Source organism: Bombus pyrosoma, linkage group LG15, assembly GCF_014825855.1.
Source record: "Bombus pyrosoma isolate SC7728 linkage group LG15, ASM1482585v1, whole genome shotgun sequence".
Classification (NCBI taxonomy): Eukaryota; Metazoa; Arthropoda; class Insecta; order Hymenoptera; family Apidae; genus Bombus; species Bombus pyrosoma.
In genome coordinates this window covers 2,788,003-2,807,693 of record NC_057784.1, presented here as the reverse complement: position 1 = coordinate 2,807,693, position 19,691 = coordinate 2,788,003, and the positions used below count along the sequence as shown (strand labels likewise).

The window sequence follows — 19,691 nt, the reverse complement described above, 5'->3', positions numbered from 1 at the left end:
TGATTATATAATGATTATTATTTTTATATTATTTCTATATTTCGATTTAAGTACTATGAAAGAACGTGAATGATATTACGTAATCATGATATATATGGATTTATGAAGAAGTTAATTTCTGAGAAAACCACATAAGGGTGGTTTCTCGAAGAATGTGACGATCCAAGTTAATGAAAAAGAAGAAGAATACATTACATACGCTATTATAATAAGCTTCTTATAGCATGAAACCATATTAAAGTTTAAATCTACATAAAACTTATATAGATACCGAAATCACGAGTTTACTAATATATTCACTTAATTATTGTATTTCATTCTTCGAATCGAAGGAATAGACGAAGACGAAAGAACGAACAAGAGTCTCTCGTTTATTTCTTTGAATGTATGTCAAACAACTAAGGATGCAGGCAGATATTACTGTAGGGATTATGGTTCGAAATTAAATATAAAAGATGTAGGAGAAGGGTATCAAAAGGATATGGCGATTCTTCGTGTTCTATTCCTACTTTAGCGTTGTAAGGTTTCTGTGTGTGGCACTAAAGATACACCAAAGGTATTCTTAAATCCTCGTTAACTTAATAAAGTCCTTCTTAAGACTGTTTACCGTCTTAGATCGTAACAACATATAGAAAACTAAACGTAGGGGTACATATGGCAGGGTCGAAGTAAGACGTCGGTTCATATTTAAACGAAAGTCGAACGGCGGTGACACGAGCCGCATCCAACAGTGGACCTAACAGCCTACCTACAACCTTCTGTTAAATTTCAAAAACCTATCGCGGTCAACCGAAATCGAACTGAGACGTGTACTTGGATTAGTTCGTTCTACCACGATTTTCTCCAAGTAGCCTAAAGGTGAGAAACGGAAACGGAGTGATGGTGTTTTGTTCATTTCAAGTGTTCTCGGAAAGTCTGTGCATTAAAATTTTCTGATAATGTTACACAGCTTATTTATGGTGACGATAGAACCCAGACTCGGGCAAATTTGATTTGAAATGATAAGTCTATTGTACTTTATCTATTGTTGAACATTTTGTATTTTGAACTATTCATTCGAACTATTTGAATGTTTAAGTAGTCAAAAGGAAAGAAGGAGGAAAGAAGAAAAGCACAAAGTCTTAAGGGGGTGTTTGAACGTTTACAGATTCAAGGATGATTTCTGTTTCGGGACCCAGTTATGAAGCCTACACATATGGAGCCCAAAGGTTTGCAAATCAAACGGTGGTTGACAGGGTTCCACCTGATATGCTCCATCTAATCGACGCCCACTGGTATCAGTTTCCACCATTAAATCCGATGTGGCATGCAATCCTTGGATTTGTAATAGGTCTGCTTGGTTTCATCTCGGTTTCGGGAAATGGCATGGTCGTCTATATATTCCTTTCGACGAAGAGTCTTCGCACGCCAAGTAATTTGTTTGTAATCAACCTTGCTATCAGCGATTTCCTTATGATGTTCTGCATGTCTCCACCTATGGTGCGTAAAAAAGCAATTTTTATTTTTTCGATCCTTGAAATAATTCCAATCGAAAAGCGATATACCGATTAAAAATATCCTTGTAACATTTTGAGATATGAAATAATCTTAATCGGTTATACAAATGATATTTCTATTAAAAATATTATCCAAATTGTATAGTATGTAATAATTCCAATCGGTTTAAAGATAATATCACCATTAGAAATATTATCGCAACTCAAGCATATGGAATAAATTTGATATAACTTGTTGTTTAACAGGTGATCAATTGCTATTATGAGACATGGGTACTTGGGCCTCTCTTCTGTCAAATCTACGCAATGTTGGGCTCCTTGTTCGGATGTGGCTCCATATGGACGATGACGATGATTGCATTCGATAGGTACAACGTGATCGTCAAAGGTTTATCTGGTAAGCCATTGACCATTAACGGAGCTCTCCTTCGTATACTGGGCATATGGTTGTTCTCCCTGATTTGGACTATCGCACCTATGTTCGGCTGGAATAGGTAATTTTGTTGATCGCGATAATATTTTGATAAGTGTTATTAACATTTCATTCGAGGATCGATTACGAGTAACGAAACTTGATTCTCTTTTTTAGATATGTACCAGAAGGTAACATGACCGCGTGTGGCACTGATTACTTCAGCAAAGATATAGTATCCGTCTCCTACATCCTATTATACAGCATCTGGGTTTACTTCTTCCCACTGTTCCTCATCATTTGGAGTTACTGGTTCATTATCCAGGCGGTAGCTGCCCACGAGAAGAATATGCGCGAACAAGCCAAAAAGATGAACGTAGCTTCTCTCCGATCATCTGAAAATCAAAATACTAGTGCCGAGTGTAAATTGGCAAAAGTATGTAATAAATTTCTAATGTAACGAATATTTGATTTTAAACTTTCCTTACTTATAACGGGATATTTTATAATGATTCTAGGTTGCCCTTATGACAATCTCCTTATGGTTCATGGCTTGGACCCCGTATTTGGTCATCAACTGGTCTGGCATCTTCAGTCTCGTTAAGATCAGTCCGCTTTACACAATTTGGGGTTCTCTATTTGCCAAAGCCAATGCAGTTTACAATCCGATCGTTTATGGAATTAGGTAGCTATATTTACATAAGTTTAAATCAATATAAAATTAAACTTTTCTTTTTCTTTTCCTCTCCTCTAGCCATCCGAAATACCGAGCTGCGTTGTTTGCAAGATTCCCATCATTGGCATGCGCCGCCGAACCAGCACCCACAGACGCTACATCTACTGTTTCTGGTACAACTACTGTTGCAGACAACGAAAAATCAAATGCATAAAACAATAATATATGCCATGGCTGCACCTTACTTATATTCGAACCGTGACGCGGGCAATCAAAAGAATATAGATTAAAATATACCTAACTAGGTAAGAATAACAGCAAATTTTATTACAGACACGGTTTGTAAATATTAACACCTGATATAACATTAAGAAATATTTTTTATCGATAACAAAACTATCAATGTGGTCAATTAGACATTCAAAATTAAAGCAGTTTAAATCGAATATGTCGAATATGAAATCAAACATTCAAAAGTATAGCCTAATGGCCAGCACATCTAATTCGGTGAGGAACAACTCCAGTATACGAAGTCATTGTATACGCGACATTAAATGATCAATATTTGAATCGCCTGTGATTGAATGCGTGATGCGCATCTCACCACAATGCGGATCATTTTACATCAATTCATAGGTATGATTTTAATTTTCTACATTTATTGCGTAACAATATACATGGTCACTTTGGTACACCAGGTAACAGCTCTATGTTTACTAGATTAGTAAGCACATCACATTCACCATGAAACATGAAGGGAACATCTGTACCTTAATTTTATAAAAGCAAATAAATTCTGCAAGCAACTGTACCTACAAATTTCATTATTTCCTTTAAAAGTGCGAGCACCTCCTTCTTAAATCAATTTTCGGATAATATTTAATTTACAAAACATTCTATGTATTTACAATAAAATAAAATAACATTCAAGTTATCCACCAGCTTCTGAAGTTTTCTCCCCTCCAGCGGTTTGTTCTTCCGTTGAGCCACATACTAAGAACGGTAGCTTCTCTTTTAACGCGGCTCTGTATTTTGGATGACTATATGGTATATTTATAAAATAGATCGTTAGCATTATTTTTTTATTAATTGTCTTTTGTTAAGGTGGCGTTAATGTATTCGTAAAATACATACCTAATTCCATAAACGATCGGATTATATATTGCGTTCGCTTTCGCAAAGAGAGAACCCCATATTGTGAAAAGGGGTGTGATCAGAGATCGATTAAATATTCCAATGTAATTGATCACAAGATATGGTGTCCATGCCATAAACCATAGCGATATTGTCGTTAGTGCTACCTAAAAAATATATTTATATTTCATAGAATTAAAATTAACACTTTAATTAAGTTAAATACATAATACGGTACCTTTGCTAATTTTGCTTCAGCACTAGCACCTTGATTTTCTCCAGACCGTAAAGAAGCGACATTCATTTTTTTTGCTTGTTCTTTCATCGCTTTCTCATGTGCTGCAACAGTCTATAAAATAATAAGGAATGTATTACAGTTACACATATATAACTAATAATTAACATAATTTCGAAATACATACTTACTGAAACAATATAATAATAGCTATAAATAATGGTGAATAATGGAGTGTAATAGACAAAAAAAGAATAAACTAATATATACGACTTGGAAACCCAATCTTGTGTAAGGTAATCTGTTCCACATGCTGTCATATTACCCTCTGGAACATATCTAATTGATAAATTCGGTATGTTAATAATTAAGCATACTCACTAGTTTACATATATAGGAGATACATTTTCATAATCAAGATATTACCTATTCCACCCTACTAAAGGTAAAATTGTCCATATTAAACCAAAAGACCAGATACCCAAAATTTGAATTATGGATCTTTTGATGGTAAGAGGTGTTCCGGACATTCCCTAAGAATATTCCACTTTCTTATCATATTATTCTTATTGTAATTATTAACATACCTATTTATATATGTGCACATGTGCATGTATACCTTCACTATAACATTATATCTATCTAAAGCAATAGCTGTCATGGTCCATATAGAAGCGCATCCACATAATGATCCAACCATTGCATAAATATCACACATTAAGGGGCCTAAATAAAAGTTTTAAAACATAAAATTTTGTAAAATTAAGTTTTCCAAAATTATATGATAAAAATTTCTTACCAAGAACCCATGTTTCATAAAAGCAGCAAATTACCATAGGTGGACACATGAAACCCATCATAATGAAATCGGAAAAGGCAAGGTTTACTACAAGAAGATTACTTGGTGTTCTTAGAGATGGTGTTATTATAAATATATAAACCACTACACCATTTCCACACCATCCCATAATACCTAATACTATCATAACTAAACCTAAGACTTTATGCCATAATGGGTCCAATGGAGGAAACCGATACCTATATTTCAAAATTTAATAAAATAATATCAACATACATTTCATTGCTATTAAAAATAACAAATATGCTAATTACCAATATGTATCAATTAAATGTAACATCTCTTCAGGCACTTTACTAACAACTGTTTGATTATTGAAACGCATTATTTGCCTTGCAAAATGTGGTTCTGTAGTAGTTGTTAAAATGGAAATATTTGGAGGTATGGCTCCAATGAAACAAGGAGTTGTCGCATTGAATGTATACATCATAAACTGGCTTTACAAACTGAATTTAAATTCACACTAAAATATAATTTTGGGTAACATATTTCTTTTAACTGCTCACATACTACAACTGCAACTACAAGTAGACTACTCTTCTTTTATATGCTTAATATGGTGAGATCCAATAAAGTCATCCAATAAAATATTCAAATGAATTTATCTATAGTCTTAATAAAGGCATTTATATTGCTCTTACAAAGGTTTTAGAATAGTACGATGTATGAACATTACCGTCATTTCAAATTTAGGATAATCTAATCAAAGTGAAACTTTACATATGCTCTTAAGCGTAAATTGGAATAATCAATATAGATTCAGTTAATACATGATGTCTTATTATAATATACAGCTAAAAAAAAAGTGACTTAAATATATTCTATGTATATAATTCATATATTTTATTACATAAAATATAATTATATTACAATGTCATCATTTTATTGCTCTTGAAAGTCTACGAATGTGTTGACTGTAACCTTCTTGAAGAGCCTCTTCTAATTGTTGTGTTATGTGTGATAAATTAACAGGATCAGTTTGAAGTAATACATGCTCAATGTTTTCATCCTTGCTAGAATCCTTTATAGATAAATCCAAAGTAATGAGAGGAGCAACTTGTTTCAATAATGCTCTTGAAGCAATCTATGAAAAAATACATTACATATAATATAAAAATATGATATATTAAAGATGCAAAGTTCAGGGATGAAATAATATAATACCTGGACTTCAAATCTCCATTCCATATCATGGTATTCTGGCAACTTAAATCCAATATCTCTGAGCGTATCCAATATTTCATCTTTTTTAACATTGTATAATTTGCTTAATATAACTTCTTGTTGTTCCGAGAAACCTAAAGATATTATTGAATCTCTGAAGTCCTCAGAATTTAGCTGGAAAAATTAAATATTAGTTAAATAATATTTTATGAATTAAGAGAAATACAAATAAATTAATAAAATTTATGTTACCTTATATCTACAACTCTCTATTAATAAATTAACAAGCCCTTCCACTGAATTCTTAATTACACTTACTTCAACATCCAATTTCTCTGGAAAAAAACAATTAAATTTTCAACACTAGACTTTCTTTTTAATTATTTCATATAAATAAGTAAAAATGTGTTTACTTACGAGCTGCTGCGTTATATAATTTAATATTTGGCCCTTTTTGCAAATAATCTAGAGCTAATTTGCAAAAATCCTGTAAAACTGGAAAAGATACGTAATTATTATTTTATAATGAAGTAAATTAGCAATAAAAATAATTTTACATACCTTGCGGTGTATGTCCTATAAGAAGTAATACATGTTTTTTATGATCTGGTTTTAATGTTAATAACATTATTTTATTTTATTAAAAATAATACTATATAACTATTTACATTAAATTTGATATGTGAATGACGGAGTTGTTAATCGCAAAACTTGCAAGCGATAGAAGAATCGCCATATTTACGAATGTAGAACGTACACTATGTTTGTATTCTGGAGATATAAAAAGTACTGAATTTTCCATTCATACCTGTTCATATTAAAAGTATGTTATAAATTTTGTCTATAATAAATTTAATATATATAATATATAGGAATATATATTCGAATAAGTATTCAATATAAACACAAGTAAAGTTAGGTTAAATAATTTTAATATTTCTTTAACATCATTACAGTATTATTTTCAAGCTTTAAAATAATTGTAAACACAGTTGCATAAATAAAATAATGTAAAAGCTTCCCAAGAAATTTATTAACAAATTTAATCAGAAATAGGGATAGTGACATTTATGGTTATATGATCTTTTTTCTTTTGTGATATTGACATAACAAGCGACAATATATAATATTTTTTCATGTATAAAATTATGCTTTAGGTTGAGAGAGGGATGCTTTCACTTGAGCTTGTTGAAACATCTGTTGATATTTCTCCAATGTTTCACGATGTGTATCTTGTTTCTTATCTAATGTCGTTATTAATTCTTCCACTCTTTTCCTAAAATAATAAAATAATTATTCTTGATCTTATATATATGATATTCTTATATCTGGTTACTTACAATTCGGAAGAGATATATTCCATTCGTTTAGCAACATTTTGTTTTGCTTCTTCTACATCTTGCTTAATGAGAACAGGTCCAATTAATTTGAAAACATCATCCTCTGATTTCAAAAGATCTAATTCTTTTTTGACAGCAATATTCTCATTTAATTGTCCATCCAGCTGTTGTCTTTGATTCAATGCTTTGTGGTAATCTGATACAAACAGAATCTATGTGTAACAGGATATTTAATTAATTATAATTACATGATATATCACATAAAATATGATATATGTACAGAAATTAAGAATACCTTTTTGAACCTGTTTGTACTTGTCTATTTCTGTTTTTAAATTTTTTTGAATTTCTTCCGTCATATTTGTCTGGAAAAGAAATATATTAAGAACAATAAAGAAATGTTATACGATAATGAGGTTAGGTTACATAAAGCACAAATATCCCATTATATTTCAAATATTAAATACATTTTACTACAAAAAAAAAAATAAATAAATGAACACAATTTTTTGGGTATACAAGTTGCAAATTACAATTGTCTTAAATCTTAATTTCCTATTTTAAATGTATCGTACCATTTTGAGATAGCAATATTCTGTAACCCGTTTTCTGACTAACTATGCGACAAATATTTGCTAATAAAGGATAAAAGAAATAAGAAATTTTATATATATGGACAGATATTCTTTCTAATTAAATTTCTTTAATCTATTTTGTTTCAGCTCTTCCACTAATTTAAATGCGTACTACCATATGACACATGCATAAACACATTCCTAGGGATGTACAAATTAGGAATAAAAATCAACTATATGAAGTTATTTAATAACATTTTGATTGTCATACGAATTAGCTTTATTAGAAATGATATAATTTTTTATGTTTAAAAAATAGAAAATTTTTATAAAACACGAAAAAATTAGGAAAATGGAGAAATGCAATTTATCAATCTCTCGAAAATCTAATCTGAAATTTAAGATCCGAGTAATGAAATTTGAAACTTCATAAAAAATAAATAATCATTTCCTTTTTTAAAAAAAAAAACAGCTTGATTATTATAATTATTAATCAAGTTTTTTTTCAAAGATGTAAGAGAGAATGTAATTTTAATATCTGATTTGATGAAATTTGATATTTATATGATTAAAGAATTGATATGAATTTTTAAAAAATGCCAACAAAATATAATAAGTAAAATCCATTTTATGTGGGGTGGATACAATACTATCTTATATTTTGTTGATAAAACAGTCAATTGTATAATGTTCCAAGAATATTTTGTCAATTATATTATTTATTTATAATCATATTATATATTTTATGTTTGTTGTTGCGTGGCCTTTCCAAGATTTTGGCAAATTTGGCGCGGTTACAGCCCATAAAATGCTGAAGCACTCTACTCGCGTAACAACTTCAAACAATTCGAAAACTAACTCGACATTTAAATGAAGAAATACATAACGAGAAAGATTAACATGAACAAAAATTTATATTTAAAACTGATTATATTTAAAATTGAACATTTATAGTAAATAATGAAATTTATTTAGATTTTGAGCTCAGCGTGACGGTTCTAAAGATTCAACAATTTTAACGATACTCACTTTTTTAGGTCGCAGAGTAGTCCATTTATCTGCTCGAATTTACATGACAATATACGATTTATTTTTTATCCAATAAGACAAATTCTAATAACTAACATTAATTTGATTGGAGTTTACAATATTAGAAGGCGAGCGATTTATACCTTGGCAATTTTTTCCTATAGTAACGAAAGTAAATGCAAAATTTGAGAGTGAACGCAGTTGTTACTGATAAATAATTTTAACATCTAATAAATTGATTTGTTAAATAACTTCTGTTCGTTGCCTCGGCTGCGCTGCTGTACAGTTAAATTCGCAACACTAGAATTTACTTCATTATCATATAAGATATTCATGTTAGAGAAAGCTACATGACAAAATCAGTTCATAACACTATATAGTCTTCTATAATGGTCGCTAGATGGTGACACAGTTAGTAGTATAAATTTTTCACCATGATATGATGTCTATATTGAATTGTACTATAATTTGTATGTAATCGACAATTGTCGAGAAAGAGATTGAAAGCGTTGAATGCGTACGACTCGAAAAAATGGAAACAATATTAGAACAACAACGACGTTATCATGAAGAAAGAGAAAGATTAATGGACGCGATGGTCAAAGAAATGCTTTACAAAAAGCCAGGACATAGAGAAAGTATAAATTCGGAACATCGGTTAAAAATGCTGCTCGATCAGTACATGGATAGTACATTACATTTGCAAGATTTGTATGAAGACAAAGATGGACAAAGAAAAGAAGAAGTAAGGTAGATATCTTATCATTTATTTACAATTTAATAATCAAATTTTTATTATTTAGGTGCAAGCACTTTCTGGTCCAAATGAGTTTTCCGAATTTTACTCAAGATTAAAGTCTATAAAAGAATTCTATCGTCGACATCCTAACGAAATAAGTATTCCAATGTCTGTGGAATTCGAAGAACTAGCCAAAATGAGGGAAAACCCAACAGAAGAACTTTCAAATCTTGTTGAATTTACAGATGAAGAAGGTTATGGGAAATATCTTGATCTCCATGAATGTTATGAAAAATACATCAACCTTAAAGGCATAGAAAAAATAGATTATATTACATATCTATCCACTTTCGATCATTTATTTGACATACCAAGAGAAAGGAAAAATGCTGAATATCAAAAATACGTGGAGTCTCTGTTAGAATATCTAACTGATTATTTAAGTAGAGTTAGACCTTTACTTGACATAAATGCAGAGTTGGAAGAGGCAAATAACGAATTTGAAACACAATGGGAGAATAATACATTTCCAGGATGGCCAAAGGAAACTGGTAGTGCTTTAACTCATGTAGGGGCTCATTTAGAACTTTCTGCCTTTTCTTCATGGGAGGAGCTTGCATCTCTTGGCTTAGACAGATTAAAGTCTGCATTAATGGCTTTGGGTTTAAAGTGTGGCGGTACATTGGAAGAGAGAGCTCAAAGGCTTTTTAGTACAAAAGGTGAAGCATCTTTGGATCCAAATTTATTAGCTAAAAATAACAGAAATAGAAAGTCTGGAAAAGGAAGAAATTCTGAGAAACAAAAAGAGATTGCACATTTTGAAGCACAGGTTTACAAACTTGCAGAATTGGTATCAACTCAACGTGTAGCCACAAAAGAAAATGTTCAGAGAAAACAAGCTAGAACAGAAGGTGAGAGAGGAGATTCCGATGCTGAAGCTAGTGCTAGTGAATCAGAAGAAGAAGATGACAATGAAGTACCTTATAATCCTAAAAACCTCCCACTTGGTTGGGATGGTAAACCTATACCATATTGGTTATACAAATTACATGGCTTGAATATTAGTTATAATTGTGAAATATGTGGGAATTTTACATATAAAGGACCAAAAGCTTTCCAAAGACACTTTGCAGAGTGGAGGCATGCACATGGTATGCGTTGCCTTGGTATTCCAAATACTGCACATTTTGCTAATGTGACACAAATAGAAGATGCTTTAGCTCTATGGGAAAAATTAAAAGCTCAGAAACAAGCAGAACGTTGGCAACCAGAACAAGAAGAAGAGTTTGAAGATTCTCTTGGAAATGTTGTTAATCGTAAAACATATGAGGATCTAAAAAGACAAGGTCTTTTATAACGATATTTTATCGTATTACAATGCTCCATACACACACATTTCTATTGTATATTTATTACATGTCTATTTTAATTCACACTATATTATTTGTAATATTATGTATATTAAAGTCAATTTAATAAATATATTTATAAGAACTCAAAGAAACGCATTTTTGATCTACGCATATTTGAGTTCGATGTACACACGTAATTTATTCATATTAGATTATTTAAACGGAAATATCAATTTAACAAAAACTCATTTTATAATAGTAAAATTATTAAGTGAGAATTGTGAAGATGATTCAAAATTAAATTATCGAAAATATTAAAATATTTTATTGTATATTTTTTTCTGAGGTCTTGAAAGTTGTACAATGCATTTAAATTTTAAGCCAAATTCAAATTTTCATTTACTTTTATTACTAATTTTGAAACTTATATTCCTCTATGGTAAAATTATTACAGGGACTTTAAGGTTCTTTACATATTTCTTCGACCAATGGGAATGCAGTAATTTTATACCCAGATATTCTAGAGTACGAGCTTCATCGTCTTAGAGATGAATACCATATTACCCTATAACGTGCTTCGCAACAGTAAGTTTTGCGATCTTAAGAAGAAAATATTTTAATTTACTTTGTCAATTCGTCCCGCGATTATATTATTAACAAAATTAATAAAGCACGATTAAGAAAAAAAATTAAGCAATTCTATGAACGTATACTTTTAAATGTAACTTGTTATTATATCACGTTCGGTTCGATCGAAAGCACGATGTTTCATCGGTATGATTAAAACCACGTGCTTCGAGAGACCGACCGTTTTTGTAAAAAATGATATATGATGTGAGCATTTTATTGAAACAAAATTACTATTACGTTATTTTATGTCAATTATTTTAACAATTATTCTTTTTATGGAAGAGGTAATCACGTTATATGATCGATTTGTGAGGGAATATTAGAGAACAAAGATTTTTGCTATTATCGTAAAGAGGCATGCTGAGGCAGAATGACGGAGTTTGTAGATGGTTGGATATTTGGACACACTCTAGGAGAAGGGGCTTTTGGCGAGTAAGTTCCTATATTTTAAATTTATATAAAAATAATTCTTGTTTCAGATTAATAAAAAGTTTTTGTTTTAAAAAATTAAATATTTATTTTATTAAAACTATTCTTACTACTAAAAATTGTTACTACCATTAAATTTTATTTTTATTTTCAGAGTAAAATTGGTTATAAATAAGACTACAGGTGAGGCTGTTGCTATGAAGATGGTAGATTTAGAAAAGCATCCAGATGCTCATCAAACTGTTCGTAAAGAAACTACAATTCACCGTATGCTTTCTAATCCTAACATTATACAGTATTTCGGAAAGCGTAGTGAACCTACTATGGAATATATATTTTTAGAATATGCATCAGGTGGAGAACTTTTTGATAGAATTGGTAAAATATTATATTGTTTATATGAAGCAAAATTCTAAAAATTGCAGTACTGTTAGTGAAACTTTCTTTTAATTTGAAATAGAACCGGATATTGGTATGCCAATTTGGGAAGCACAAAAGTATTTCAAACAATTAATTTCTGCTATAGAGTATCTGCACAGCAAAGGTATTGCACACAGGGACTTGAAACCAGAAAATTTGTTATTAGATGAACATGATAATTTGAAAGTTTCTGATTTTGGTTTGGCAACAATATATCGTTTACAAGGCAAAGAACGTTGTTTAGAAAAGAGATGTGGAACATTACCATATGTTGCTCCAGAAGTATTATTGTGTGCCTATCATGCAGAACCAGCTGATATATGGTCATGTGGTATAATTCTTGTAGCTTTACTAAGTGGAGGTAATCTTTATAGCAAAATTTGTTTTAAAATTTTTGTAAAAAACTAATTTTGTCTGAATGGTAAATTTCAGTAGATACTAACATGCAAATATGTCTAATTAACTAACATAAACAAGTTCAAAATATTAAATTCTTCAAATGTAATTATAAATACATTGTGTAAATTACTGATATAAACAATAATCCATGATGATTTGTAAAATGCAGACCTCTGTAATCTGTAGTGTAATGGTTTAATTCTAATGCATAACTTACATTTCTTAGTTTTTAACTGGTCCGTATCTGAACTATAGAACTGCCTTGGGATCAGTCCTTGGCAGACTGTCCAGAGTATATGGCATGGAGAGATGGAAAATATATGTCTCTTACACCATGGAAAAAATTGGATAATTCTTCGTTGTCTCTGTTAAAAAATGTTCTTATGCACTCACCAGTAACCAGATATACTATAAAGGATATTAAGCAACATAGATGGTTCGTCAAGAAATTCCAGGAAGGTATGCGCCAATTTGTGCATACACAAAATATTATTTTATTTTATAATATATAACATTTTATAAAAAGGTCTACTATGGGTATGATCAAACAAATATTTACTTAGTCAGGTACTGAGTGACTCTGAGTACACATTAAATTACTCAAAGCAACTTGGTACCTAACTGAGTGGATATTGAATACAACTTTTGACATAAAAAGTAAGTAGGTAATAGCTTTATTTTTATTATTACTAAACATTAAATATACACAATAAAATGCAGTCAATATTATAATTATTCAAGATAATCAAAGCTTTTGCCTTTACTTTGGTAATACAGCTCTATGATTTTAATTAAGGATCATAAAGCTAGATTACCAAAGCAAAGAGCACTGGCATTATGCATCCAAATAAAATATTAACTACTTCCACTGATGTGTATGTGTGTAATATATATACATATATATACATTCTAGATAAAACAGTATTTTATGTATAGAATTTTTGTATATAGGAAGTGAATGTATCGATTTATTTTTCTTTGTGTTTTTATGATACAATTTCGAATAGCATATAAATTATAAATAAATATAAAAATAATAGTTAATAAAATTATTAAATTTCTGTATAATAGCTGGAAGTGTAGATGGATACATTAGACCTGACGAAACAGATTTTGAAAACAGAAGACAAGCAATACAAGATGAAAACTTAACAAGATTCTGTTTATCACAACCTGAATTGCCTGGGGTAGAAAATGCTAATCCAGTAGAAATTAATTTGGAAGAACGACCTGGATTTTCGTTCTCACAACCTGCGCATATAGAAGATTTATTGTTATGCACACAAGTACAAAATAAACAATTTACTCAAGCAAGTCAGGTAATGTACCTTTTTGTTAGAATTGCTAATGTATAAACATTAAAATTGCTTAAAATTCATATTTCATCATCTATAATTTGATTTTACATTTACAGCAAAATACTTTCCAACGGTTAGTGCGACGTATGACAAGATTTTTTGTTAAAACAGACCTGGAAACAACTGTAAAACGTTTACTGAATTATTTAAAAAATGAAAATTATACGTGTCGTATTAATAATTTTGGCACAGTAAGTTATGAAGTTATCATTTAAATTGAAGTTATGTATCGATATACCAATTATAAATAATTAATAATTTGCATAATTATCTTTTTGCAGATTACTGTAACAGCAAATGATAGAAGAAAGATGCCTTTAGTCTTTAAAGTAAATGTGTTTGAAATGGATGGAAAGATATTAGTTGATTTTCGTTTGTCTAAAGGCTGTGGTCTAGAATTTAAACGAATATTCGTAAAAATTAAATCTTTATTAGAAGAAATCATATTGAAAGGTCCTATTACATGGCCAATTGCCGTGGCAACTGAATGCATGCCTTAATATTGTATACAATCAAATTTTTTAATAAATTTTCTTATACTCTTTTAAAACTTATTTTCTTTATCCCGTTTTATATGTTATGCAAATTTGTAATTTCTCTCGACATCTGTCGCAACCTTGTCACACAATAACGTAATTTCTAATATTAACAATGAAAGATACAAACAAACGAGTTTTATGTACTTTTTTATGAATTATTATGTTTTGTATATTTTTGCTTAACAACAATTTTGTTGCTTCATTCCCTTAAAAACTACACATTATATCGAGAGAAAACATTCCAAATGTTCCCTAACCTCAATTTTTAAGCGTCATTATAATGTTCTTATTTTTACACTTTATTATATTTTCAATTACTAGTTTAATTGTATTTATGTTCTCTAACTACCTCAATGTTATATATTTTTTTGATATTTATAAACAGTGGTTCTTTAATGACATCCATGATTTTCAATTGTATGATTTTATTATTGGTAAGTAACGTATAAATATATAATATATATTTTTTGTATACGTTTTATACTAAACATTCTAAATATAATCATGTATATATGCATAAAATAAATTAAACGAAAATAAATCTGATCAAAATTGTACTGTACAAGTTAAAATTATGATTTTTGAATTCAGTTGGAGCTGGTACTGCAGGTGCAATTTTAACTAAAAGATTAGCAGAAGATGGATATACAGTATTATTACTTGAAGCTGGAGGAGCTGCACCACCTTTCTTAGATATTCCATTGTTAGCTCCTCTCATTCAAAACACTCCATATGATTGGCAATACATCACTGTACCACAACAGAATGCTTGCAAGGGTTTAAAGAACAATGTATACTATATAATTAATCATAATATGATATTAAATAAAATATATTATTAAGAATTTATAACAATTACTAATAGCAAAGCAAATGGCCAATGGGTAAAATCCTTGGTGGAACTAGTAGATTAAATTATATGCTCTACGTACGAGGACATCCTTTAGATTATAAGGATTGGTTTCCTGATTTTATTGGTAATTACCAGGGCTTGTTAGTATTTTGCATTTACTATTGTTATTATAGTTTGAAAACATTTTCAGAACCTATTAAAGGAAATGATGGCCCAATGCATATAGTTGATTTAGGATGGAACACTGGTCTTGCCGACATAATTTTAAAAGGATTGCAAGAATTACATCAAGACATTGGCAACATCAATGATAATTTAAAAACTGGTAATTATTAATAAAGAAGTAACAAAAATGTATGATTTTATCGTTTTATTGATTTAGGTTTCATGAAAACACAATTATTTATGGAAAATGGAAAACGGTGGAGTACAGACAAATTATTGTACGAATATCTAGAAACTAAATTGTCCATTATTACTCATGCTCATGTGGAAAAAGTATGTTTAGAATCAAATTTATAATCATTCTAAATTTGGAATTATCAGTATCAATTGTTTTAAGGTATTAATGGAATCGAACAGAGCAATAGGAGTGCAGTTTATTGCATTAAATAAAACATTTAAAGCAATTTCAAAAAGAGGTGTTATTCTGTGTGCTGGTGCGATTGGTACTCCAAAATTATTAATGTTGTCTGGTATTGGACCAAAAAAACACTTGGAAAATTTAAAAGTAAAATTTGTTTATTGAATATCGGTTTTTACATTTTTTTCTCGTAATAATATATAATAAATAATAGGCTATGTTATTTTCAGATAAATGTCATTAATGATTTACCAGTTGGTCAACATTTAGTTGATCATGTCCTTACTGGAATTGATCTAATTATGCTTAATACCAGCATAGGTCTTAGTATGGCTAGTACTTTAAATCCAATGTCAGCATTAAATTACTTTTTTTTTGGAAAAGGTAAAATTCATTGAAAATTAAAAATTTTCAATTGTCACTATTTATATTATATCTTTGTGTGTTTTATGTTAGGACCTTGGACATTTTCAGGAGTTGAAGTTTTGGGAACATTTCATAGTTCTACTCAAAAAAATAAATCAAATATACCAGATTTACAAATAATGGTAATGCCACTTGGGCTATCAAGAGATAATGGTGTTGTTTTAAAAGAAGCTATGGGAATTTCCGAAAAAGTATATTACATAAAAATCTACTATTACATAAATTTCTTATAGTACTGATTAATATAACTGAATACTAATTTTATAGGCATATAAAGAATACTTTGCTCCTAATTCATATAAGAACACAATAACAATTGCTCCAGTGTTATTACATCCAAAAAGCAAAGGAGAAATCAAATTGAGAAGTAATAACTCTCTTGACCCACCTTTAATTGATCCAAAATATTTGTCAAATAAAGATGATATTGCAACTCTTATAGATGGTATCATATTTGATTAATTACTGTTACATACATGCTATTTATAATAAGACTACACAGGTATTCAATTTTTCAGGGTTGCAATTTGTAAAAAAACTTATTGAAACCAATGCAATGAAAAGTGTTGGTGCAACTATTTATAAAAAACATTACCCTGGTTGCGAAAATGAAATATTTGATAGCACAAAATATTGGGAATGTTACATACAACACTTAACTTTAAGTTCATATCATCCTGCCGGTACATGTCGAATAGGTGATGTTGTTGATGAAATGTTTAAGTAAGTTATTCATTACCCACATAAAACAGTTCTTTACTTTATATAAGCGTTATGTAAATTACTTTTTATAGGGTTTATGGTACAAAAAATTTATATGTAGTTGATGCATCTGTATTTCCGGTTTTACCAAGTGGTAATATTAATGCTGCAGTTATAATGATTGCTGAAAAAGCTGCACGTATAATTAAACATAATACAAAAGTTTACACGAGTCATAGAGAATGTCATAAATTATATAATTATTATTATATACCTAATGATTAATATATAAGAAATATAATTCTTTTATTGAATATAAATTTTAATTTAATTTAAGTAAACAAAATTAAATCATAAGAAGTACATCTTATATTGTTGTCTAATATTTAACATCAGTGTGTATAGTATATATCTTTTATTTTAGTAAATTAGATCTAAGATTGTAAAAAATTTTCCATTTTTTTATAAGAAAATGATATTTGTTATTATTTGTAAATAATGAAATTTATTTGTATGTGTGTTTTATGAAATATTAATAAGTACGTCTGCTATTTTTATAATTGTGTTTGGAATAGTGATTGCTATTATGACTGTTACGATTTCTAGAAGAGTCCATATGATGACTACTATGTTTATGTTGATCTCTATGATAAGGATGTGTCCGTTGAGATCTTCTATCATTCTTATGAGAACAATTGTTTGTCTCTTTCATCTGTAAATCTGAGTTTAATATCATATTTGTTCCAAATGAATCTTCTTTTAAATGGGACATATCATTTCCTAAGATCATTTCCTGGCCTAACTGAAGCCAATTATTGAAATTTATAAAACTATCCTGCGAGTAGTTTGTTTGTGGTAATTCTACATTTTTCCGATGGCTTATATTCAGAATGCGATTAAATAGAGATGTACCATTGAATAGTTCTAAAGCATATAACACAGAATTAATGTGTTTATATGTTACAAAACCAAATGGTCTTTGTTTACCATTACGATCCTTGGGAATAGTGACGTTTTGTACAGGGCCAGCCTATAAAATTAAAGAAAATACTTTTGTCAAGGATCAAATATAAAAATGAACTATGCAATATAATAGCTTCATCCATTTTTGCAGTTAAATAAACAATCAAAATATAGAACGAAATTTCAAAATAATATTCTGGATCCATGCACTTGCTTGGTGTCATAACTCCATTGTCAGTGCAGTTGCATAAAAATGTCAAAGGAGAAAGGTGAATGATTCAAAGAGTCTGTAGAAGTACAATGGTGCATGTGCAATCAACAATTGTATTATTTTTCTAAATGAAAATGCATATTTTTTTTGTAGATAGATTCCTCTTGTCATTCTATGAAAAAAGTATTAGAATAATATAGTAGAAAACTGATTAGTTAAGATATTTTATGTGTAATTTTGTGGCATATCATATGAAAAACAAGGAAAGACGTGACGCAATACTTCTATTTTTTTTTTTTTTTGTCCTACATGTGATAAATTTTGCAAAATTAAAATTAACCATTTGAGTCCTAGGGATCATTGAAAAAACAGGGTCAAAAAATCCCGAACACAGCGCTTGTCTTGATCGATTGCAAAGAGAAACAAACGACACGATAGCGCTCGTCAGATTTGTTACTTTAAGAAATACATCTATATTATTATATATGCGTACTATTAGTTTATAAATATTTCAAGTTTTGTTCAATAAAAATTATTGAGAAGATAACAATAAAATACAAAATATCATCAGTCGTCTGTAGTGTTCAAATGTACTGGGACTTTCCAACACAAAATCTAAACAGCACGATCGCGCTGTTTGGGACTCAAACGGTTAACATATCTAGATAATTAATCATTTTTCCACCATTGTATTTCAACCATTCATCTAACCATTCATCTTTCTCTGAGATCTTTCTGTAACTGTACTTGTAACAGAGTTATAACATGAAGTAGTTGCGTGAAACATTCTATATATAGTTTAGATTAATTACGTTGTCACGTAGTATCAAATTACATACTTAAAAGTGTACGCGAAGTCAATATAAAACTATTGTAAATAACCTAGAAATTTGTTGTTGTTTACTAAAATATCAAATACTATAGGGAAATGTCTTCGATACATACCTGTAAAAATAATTCGTATAGAATTTCTTCCGTTACTTTATCGCTTAAATTTCCGCACCAAAGAGTTTTCACATCTTCACTCATATTGTTATAATAAGGTAGAAATTGATTAATCAAATAATTTCAACAATAATTAGACGAAATATGTTACGCAATATGGTGAATGCGTTCTAGTTATAATTCCTATATTTGGCACTAGAGGGAGAGTTAATGTTTGAACAA

The 19,691-nt window shown here is 29.5% G+C and overlaps 8 protein-coding genes across 14 annotated transcripts; 4 read left to right on the top strand and 4 right to left on the bottom strand.

Annotated features, from left to right (window-relative positions):
• The first annotated feature begins 686 nt into the window (after positions 1-686).
• Positions 687-3,395, top strand: LOC122575548 (rhodopsin, long-wavelength). The gene is made up of 6 exons (XM_043744616.1): positions 687-858; positions 1,148-1,479; positions 1,743-1,990; positions 2,086-2,344; positions 2,427-2,593; positions 2,663-3,395. The coding sequence occupies exons 2-6, from the start codon at positions 1,156-1,158 to the stop codon at positions 2,796-2,798; spliced, it is 1,134 nt and encodes a 377-aa protein (XP_043600551.1). The 5' UTR covers positions 687-858; positions 1,148-1,155; the 3' UTR covers positions 2,799-3,395.
• On the bottom strand, positions 2,809-5,489 carry LOC122575547 (rhodopsin-like). Its single transcript, XM_043744615.1, has 8 exons — positions 5,067-5,489; positions 4,753-4,991; positions 4,573-4,679; positions 4,380-4,486; positions 4,145-4,292; positions 3,957-4,067; positions 3,719-3,885; positions 2,809-3,624 (listed from the first exon to the last, which is right to left on the bottom strand). The coding sequence occupies exons 1-8, from the start codon at positions 5,240-5,242 to the stop codon at positions 3,516-3,518; spliced, it is 1,164 nt and encodes a 387-aa protein (XP_043600550.1). The 5' UTR covers positions 5,243-5,489; the 3' UTR covers positions 2,809-3,515.
• Positions 5,490-5,631: 142 nt separating this feature from the next.
• LOC122575551 (COMM domain-containing protein 2) lies at positions 5,632-6,755 on the bottom strand. The gene is made up of 5 exons (XM_043744621.1): positions 6,538-6,755; positions 6,394-6,471; positions 6,229-6,311; positions 5,977-6,150; positions 5,632-5,896 (listed from the first exon to the last, which is right to left on the bottom strand). Exons 1-5 carry the CDS (start codon positions 6,602-6,604, stop codon positions 5,690-5,692), a joined length of 609 nt encoding a protein of 202 aa, XP_043600556.1. The 5' UTR covers positions 6,605-6,755; the 3' UTR covers positions 5,632-5,689.
• Positions 6,756-6,989: 234 nt separating this feature from the next.
• Positions 6,990-9,139, bottom strand: LOC122575553 (prefoldin subunit 6). Of its 2 annotated transcripts, none has more exons than XM_043744625.1 (4): positions 8,921-9,139; positions 7,612-7,681; positions 7,317-7,512; positions 6,990-7,252 (listed from the first exon to the last, which is right to left on the bottom strand). In XM_043744625.1, the coding sequence occupies exons 2-4, from the start codon at positions 7,673-7,675 to the stop codon at positions 7,123-7,125; spliced, it is 390 nt and encodes a 129-aa protein (XP_043600560.1). In that variant the 5' UTR covers positions 7,676-7,681; positions 8,921-9,139; the 3' UTR covers positions 6,990-7,122. The 2 variants fall into 2 exon arrangements, with proteins under 2 accessions (XP_043600560.1, XP_043600559.1); XM_043744624.1 differs by lacking the exon at positions 8,921-9,139 and adding an exon at positions 7,892-8,095.
• A 202-nt stretch (positions 9,140-9,341) lies between these two features.
• LOC122575544 (splicing factor 3A subunit 3) lies at positions 9,342-11,153 on the top strand. The gene is made up of 2 exons (XM_043744605.1): positions 9,342-9,665; positions 9,724-11,153. The coding sequence occupies exons 1-2, from the start codon at positions 9,453-9,455 to the stop codon at positions 11,014-11,016; spliced, it is 1,506 nt and encodes a 501-aa protein (XP_043600540.1). The 5' UTR covers positions 9,342-9,452; the 3' UTR covers positions 11,017-11,153.
• Positions 11,154-11,563: 410 nt separating this feature from the next.
• On the top strand, positions 11,564-14,797 carry LOC122575545 (serine/threonine-protein kinase grp). 4 transcript variants are annotated; one of them, XM_043744610.1, is made up of 9 exons: positions 11,564-11,845; positions 11,924-12,073; positions 12,225-12,337; positions 12,413-12,448; positions 12,597-12,851; positions 13,145-13,348; positions 13,961-14,208; positions 14,304-14,438; positions 14,529-14,797. In XM_043744610.1, exons 2-9 carry the CDS (start codon positions 12,012-12,014, stop codon positions 14,745-14,747), a joined length of 1,272 nt encoding a protein of 423 aa, XP_043600545.1. In that variant the 5' UTR covers positions 11,564-11,845; positions 11,924-12,011; the 3' UTR covers positions 14,748-14,797. The 4 variants fall into 4 exon arrangements, with proteins under 4 accessions (XP_043600545.1, XP_043600544.1, XP_043600542.1 ...); XM_043744609.1 differs by having other exon boundaries at positions 12,531-12,851; XM_043744607.1 differs by having other exon boundaries at positions 12,225-12,448.
• A 52-nt stretch (positions 14,798-14,849) lies between these two features.
• On the top strand, positions 14,850-17,636 carry LOC122575543 (alcohol dehydrogenase [acceptor]-like). 2 transcript variants are annotated; one of them, XM_043744604.1, is made up of 11 exons: positions 14,850-15,220; positions 15,378-15,577; positions 15,652-15,763; positions 15,842-15,964; positions 16,022-16,137; positions 16,202-16,369; positions 16,453-16,606; positions 16,679-16,839; positions 16,916-17,093; positions 17,167-17,371; positions 17,443-17,636. In XM_043744604.1, the coding sequence occupies exons 1-11, from the start codon at positions 15,067-15,069 to the stop codon at positions 17,633-17,635; spliced, it is 1,764 nt and encodes a 587-aa protein (XP_043600539.1). In that variant the 5' UTR covers positions 14,850-15,066; the 3' UTR covers position 17,636. The 2 variants fall into 2 exon arrangements, with proteins under 2 accessions (XP_043600539.1, XP_043600538.1); XM_043744603.1 differs by having other exon boundaries at positions 14,853-15,220; positions 15,830-15,964.
• An 80-nt stretch (positions 17,637-17,716) lies between these two features.
• LOC122575552 (splicing regulator RBM11) lies at positions 17,717-19,691 on the bottom strand. Of its 2 annotated transcripts, XM_043744623.1 has the most exons (3): positions 19,470-19,691; positions 18,338-18,380; positions 17,717-18,274 (listed from the first exon to the last, which is right to left on the bottom strand). In XM_043744623.1, the coding sequence occupies exons 1-3, from the start codon at positions 19,551-19,553 to the stop codon at positions 17,883-17,885; spliced, it is 519 nt and encodes a 172-aa protein (XP_043600558.1). In that variant the 5' UTR covers positions 19,554-19,691; the 3' UTR covers positions 17,717-17,882. The 2 variants fall into 2 exon arrangements, with proteins under 2 accessions (XP_043600558.1, XP_043600557.1); XM_043744622.1 differs by having other exon boundaries at positions 17,723-18,380.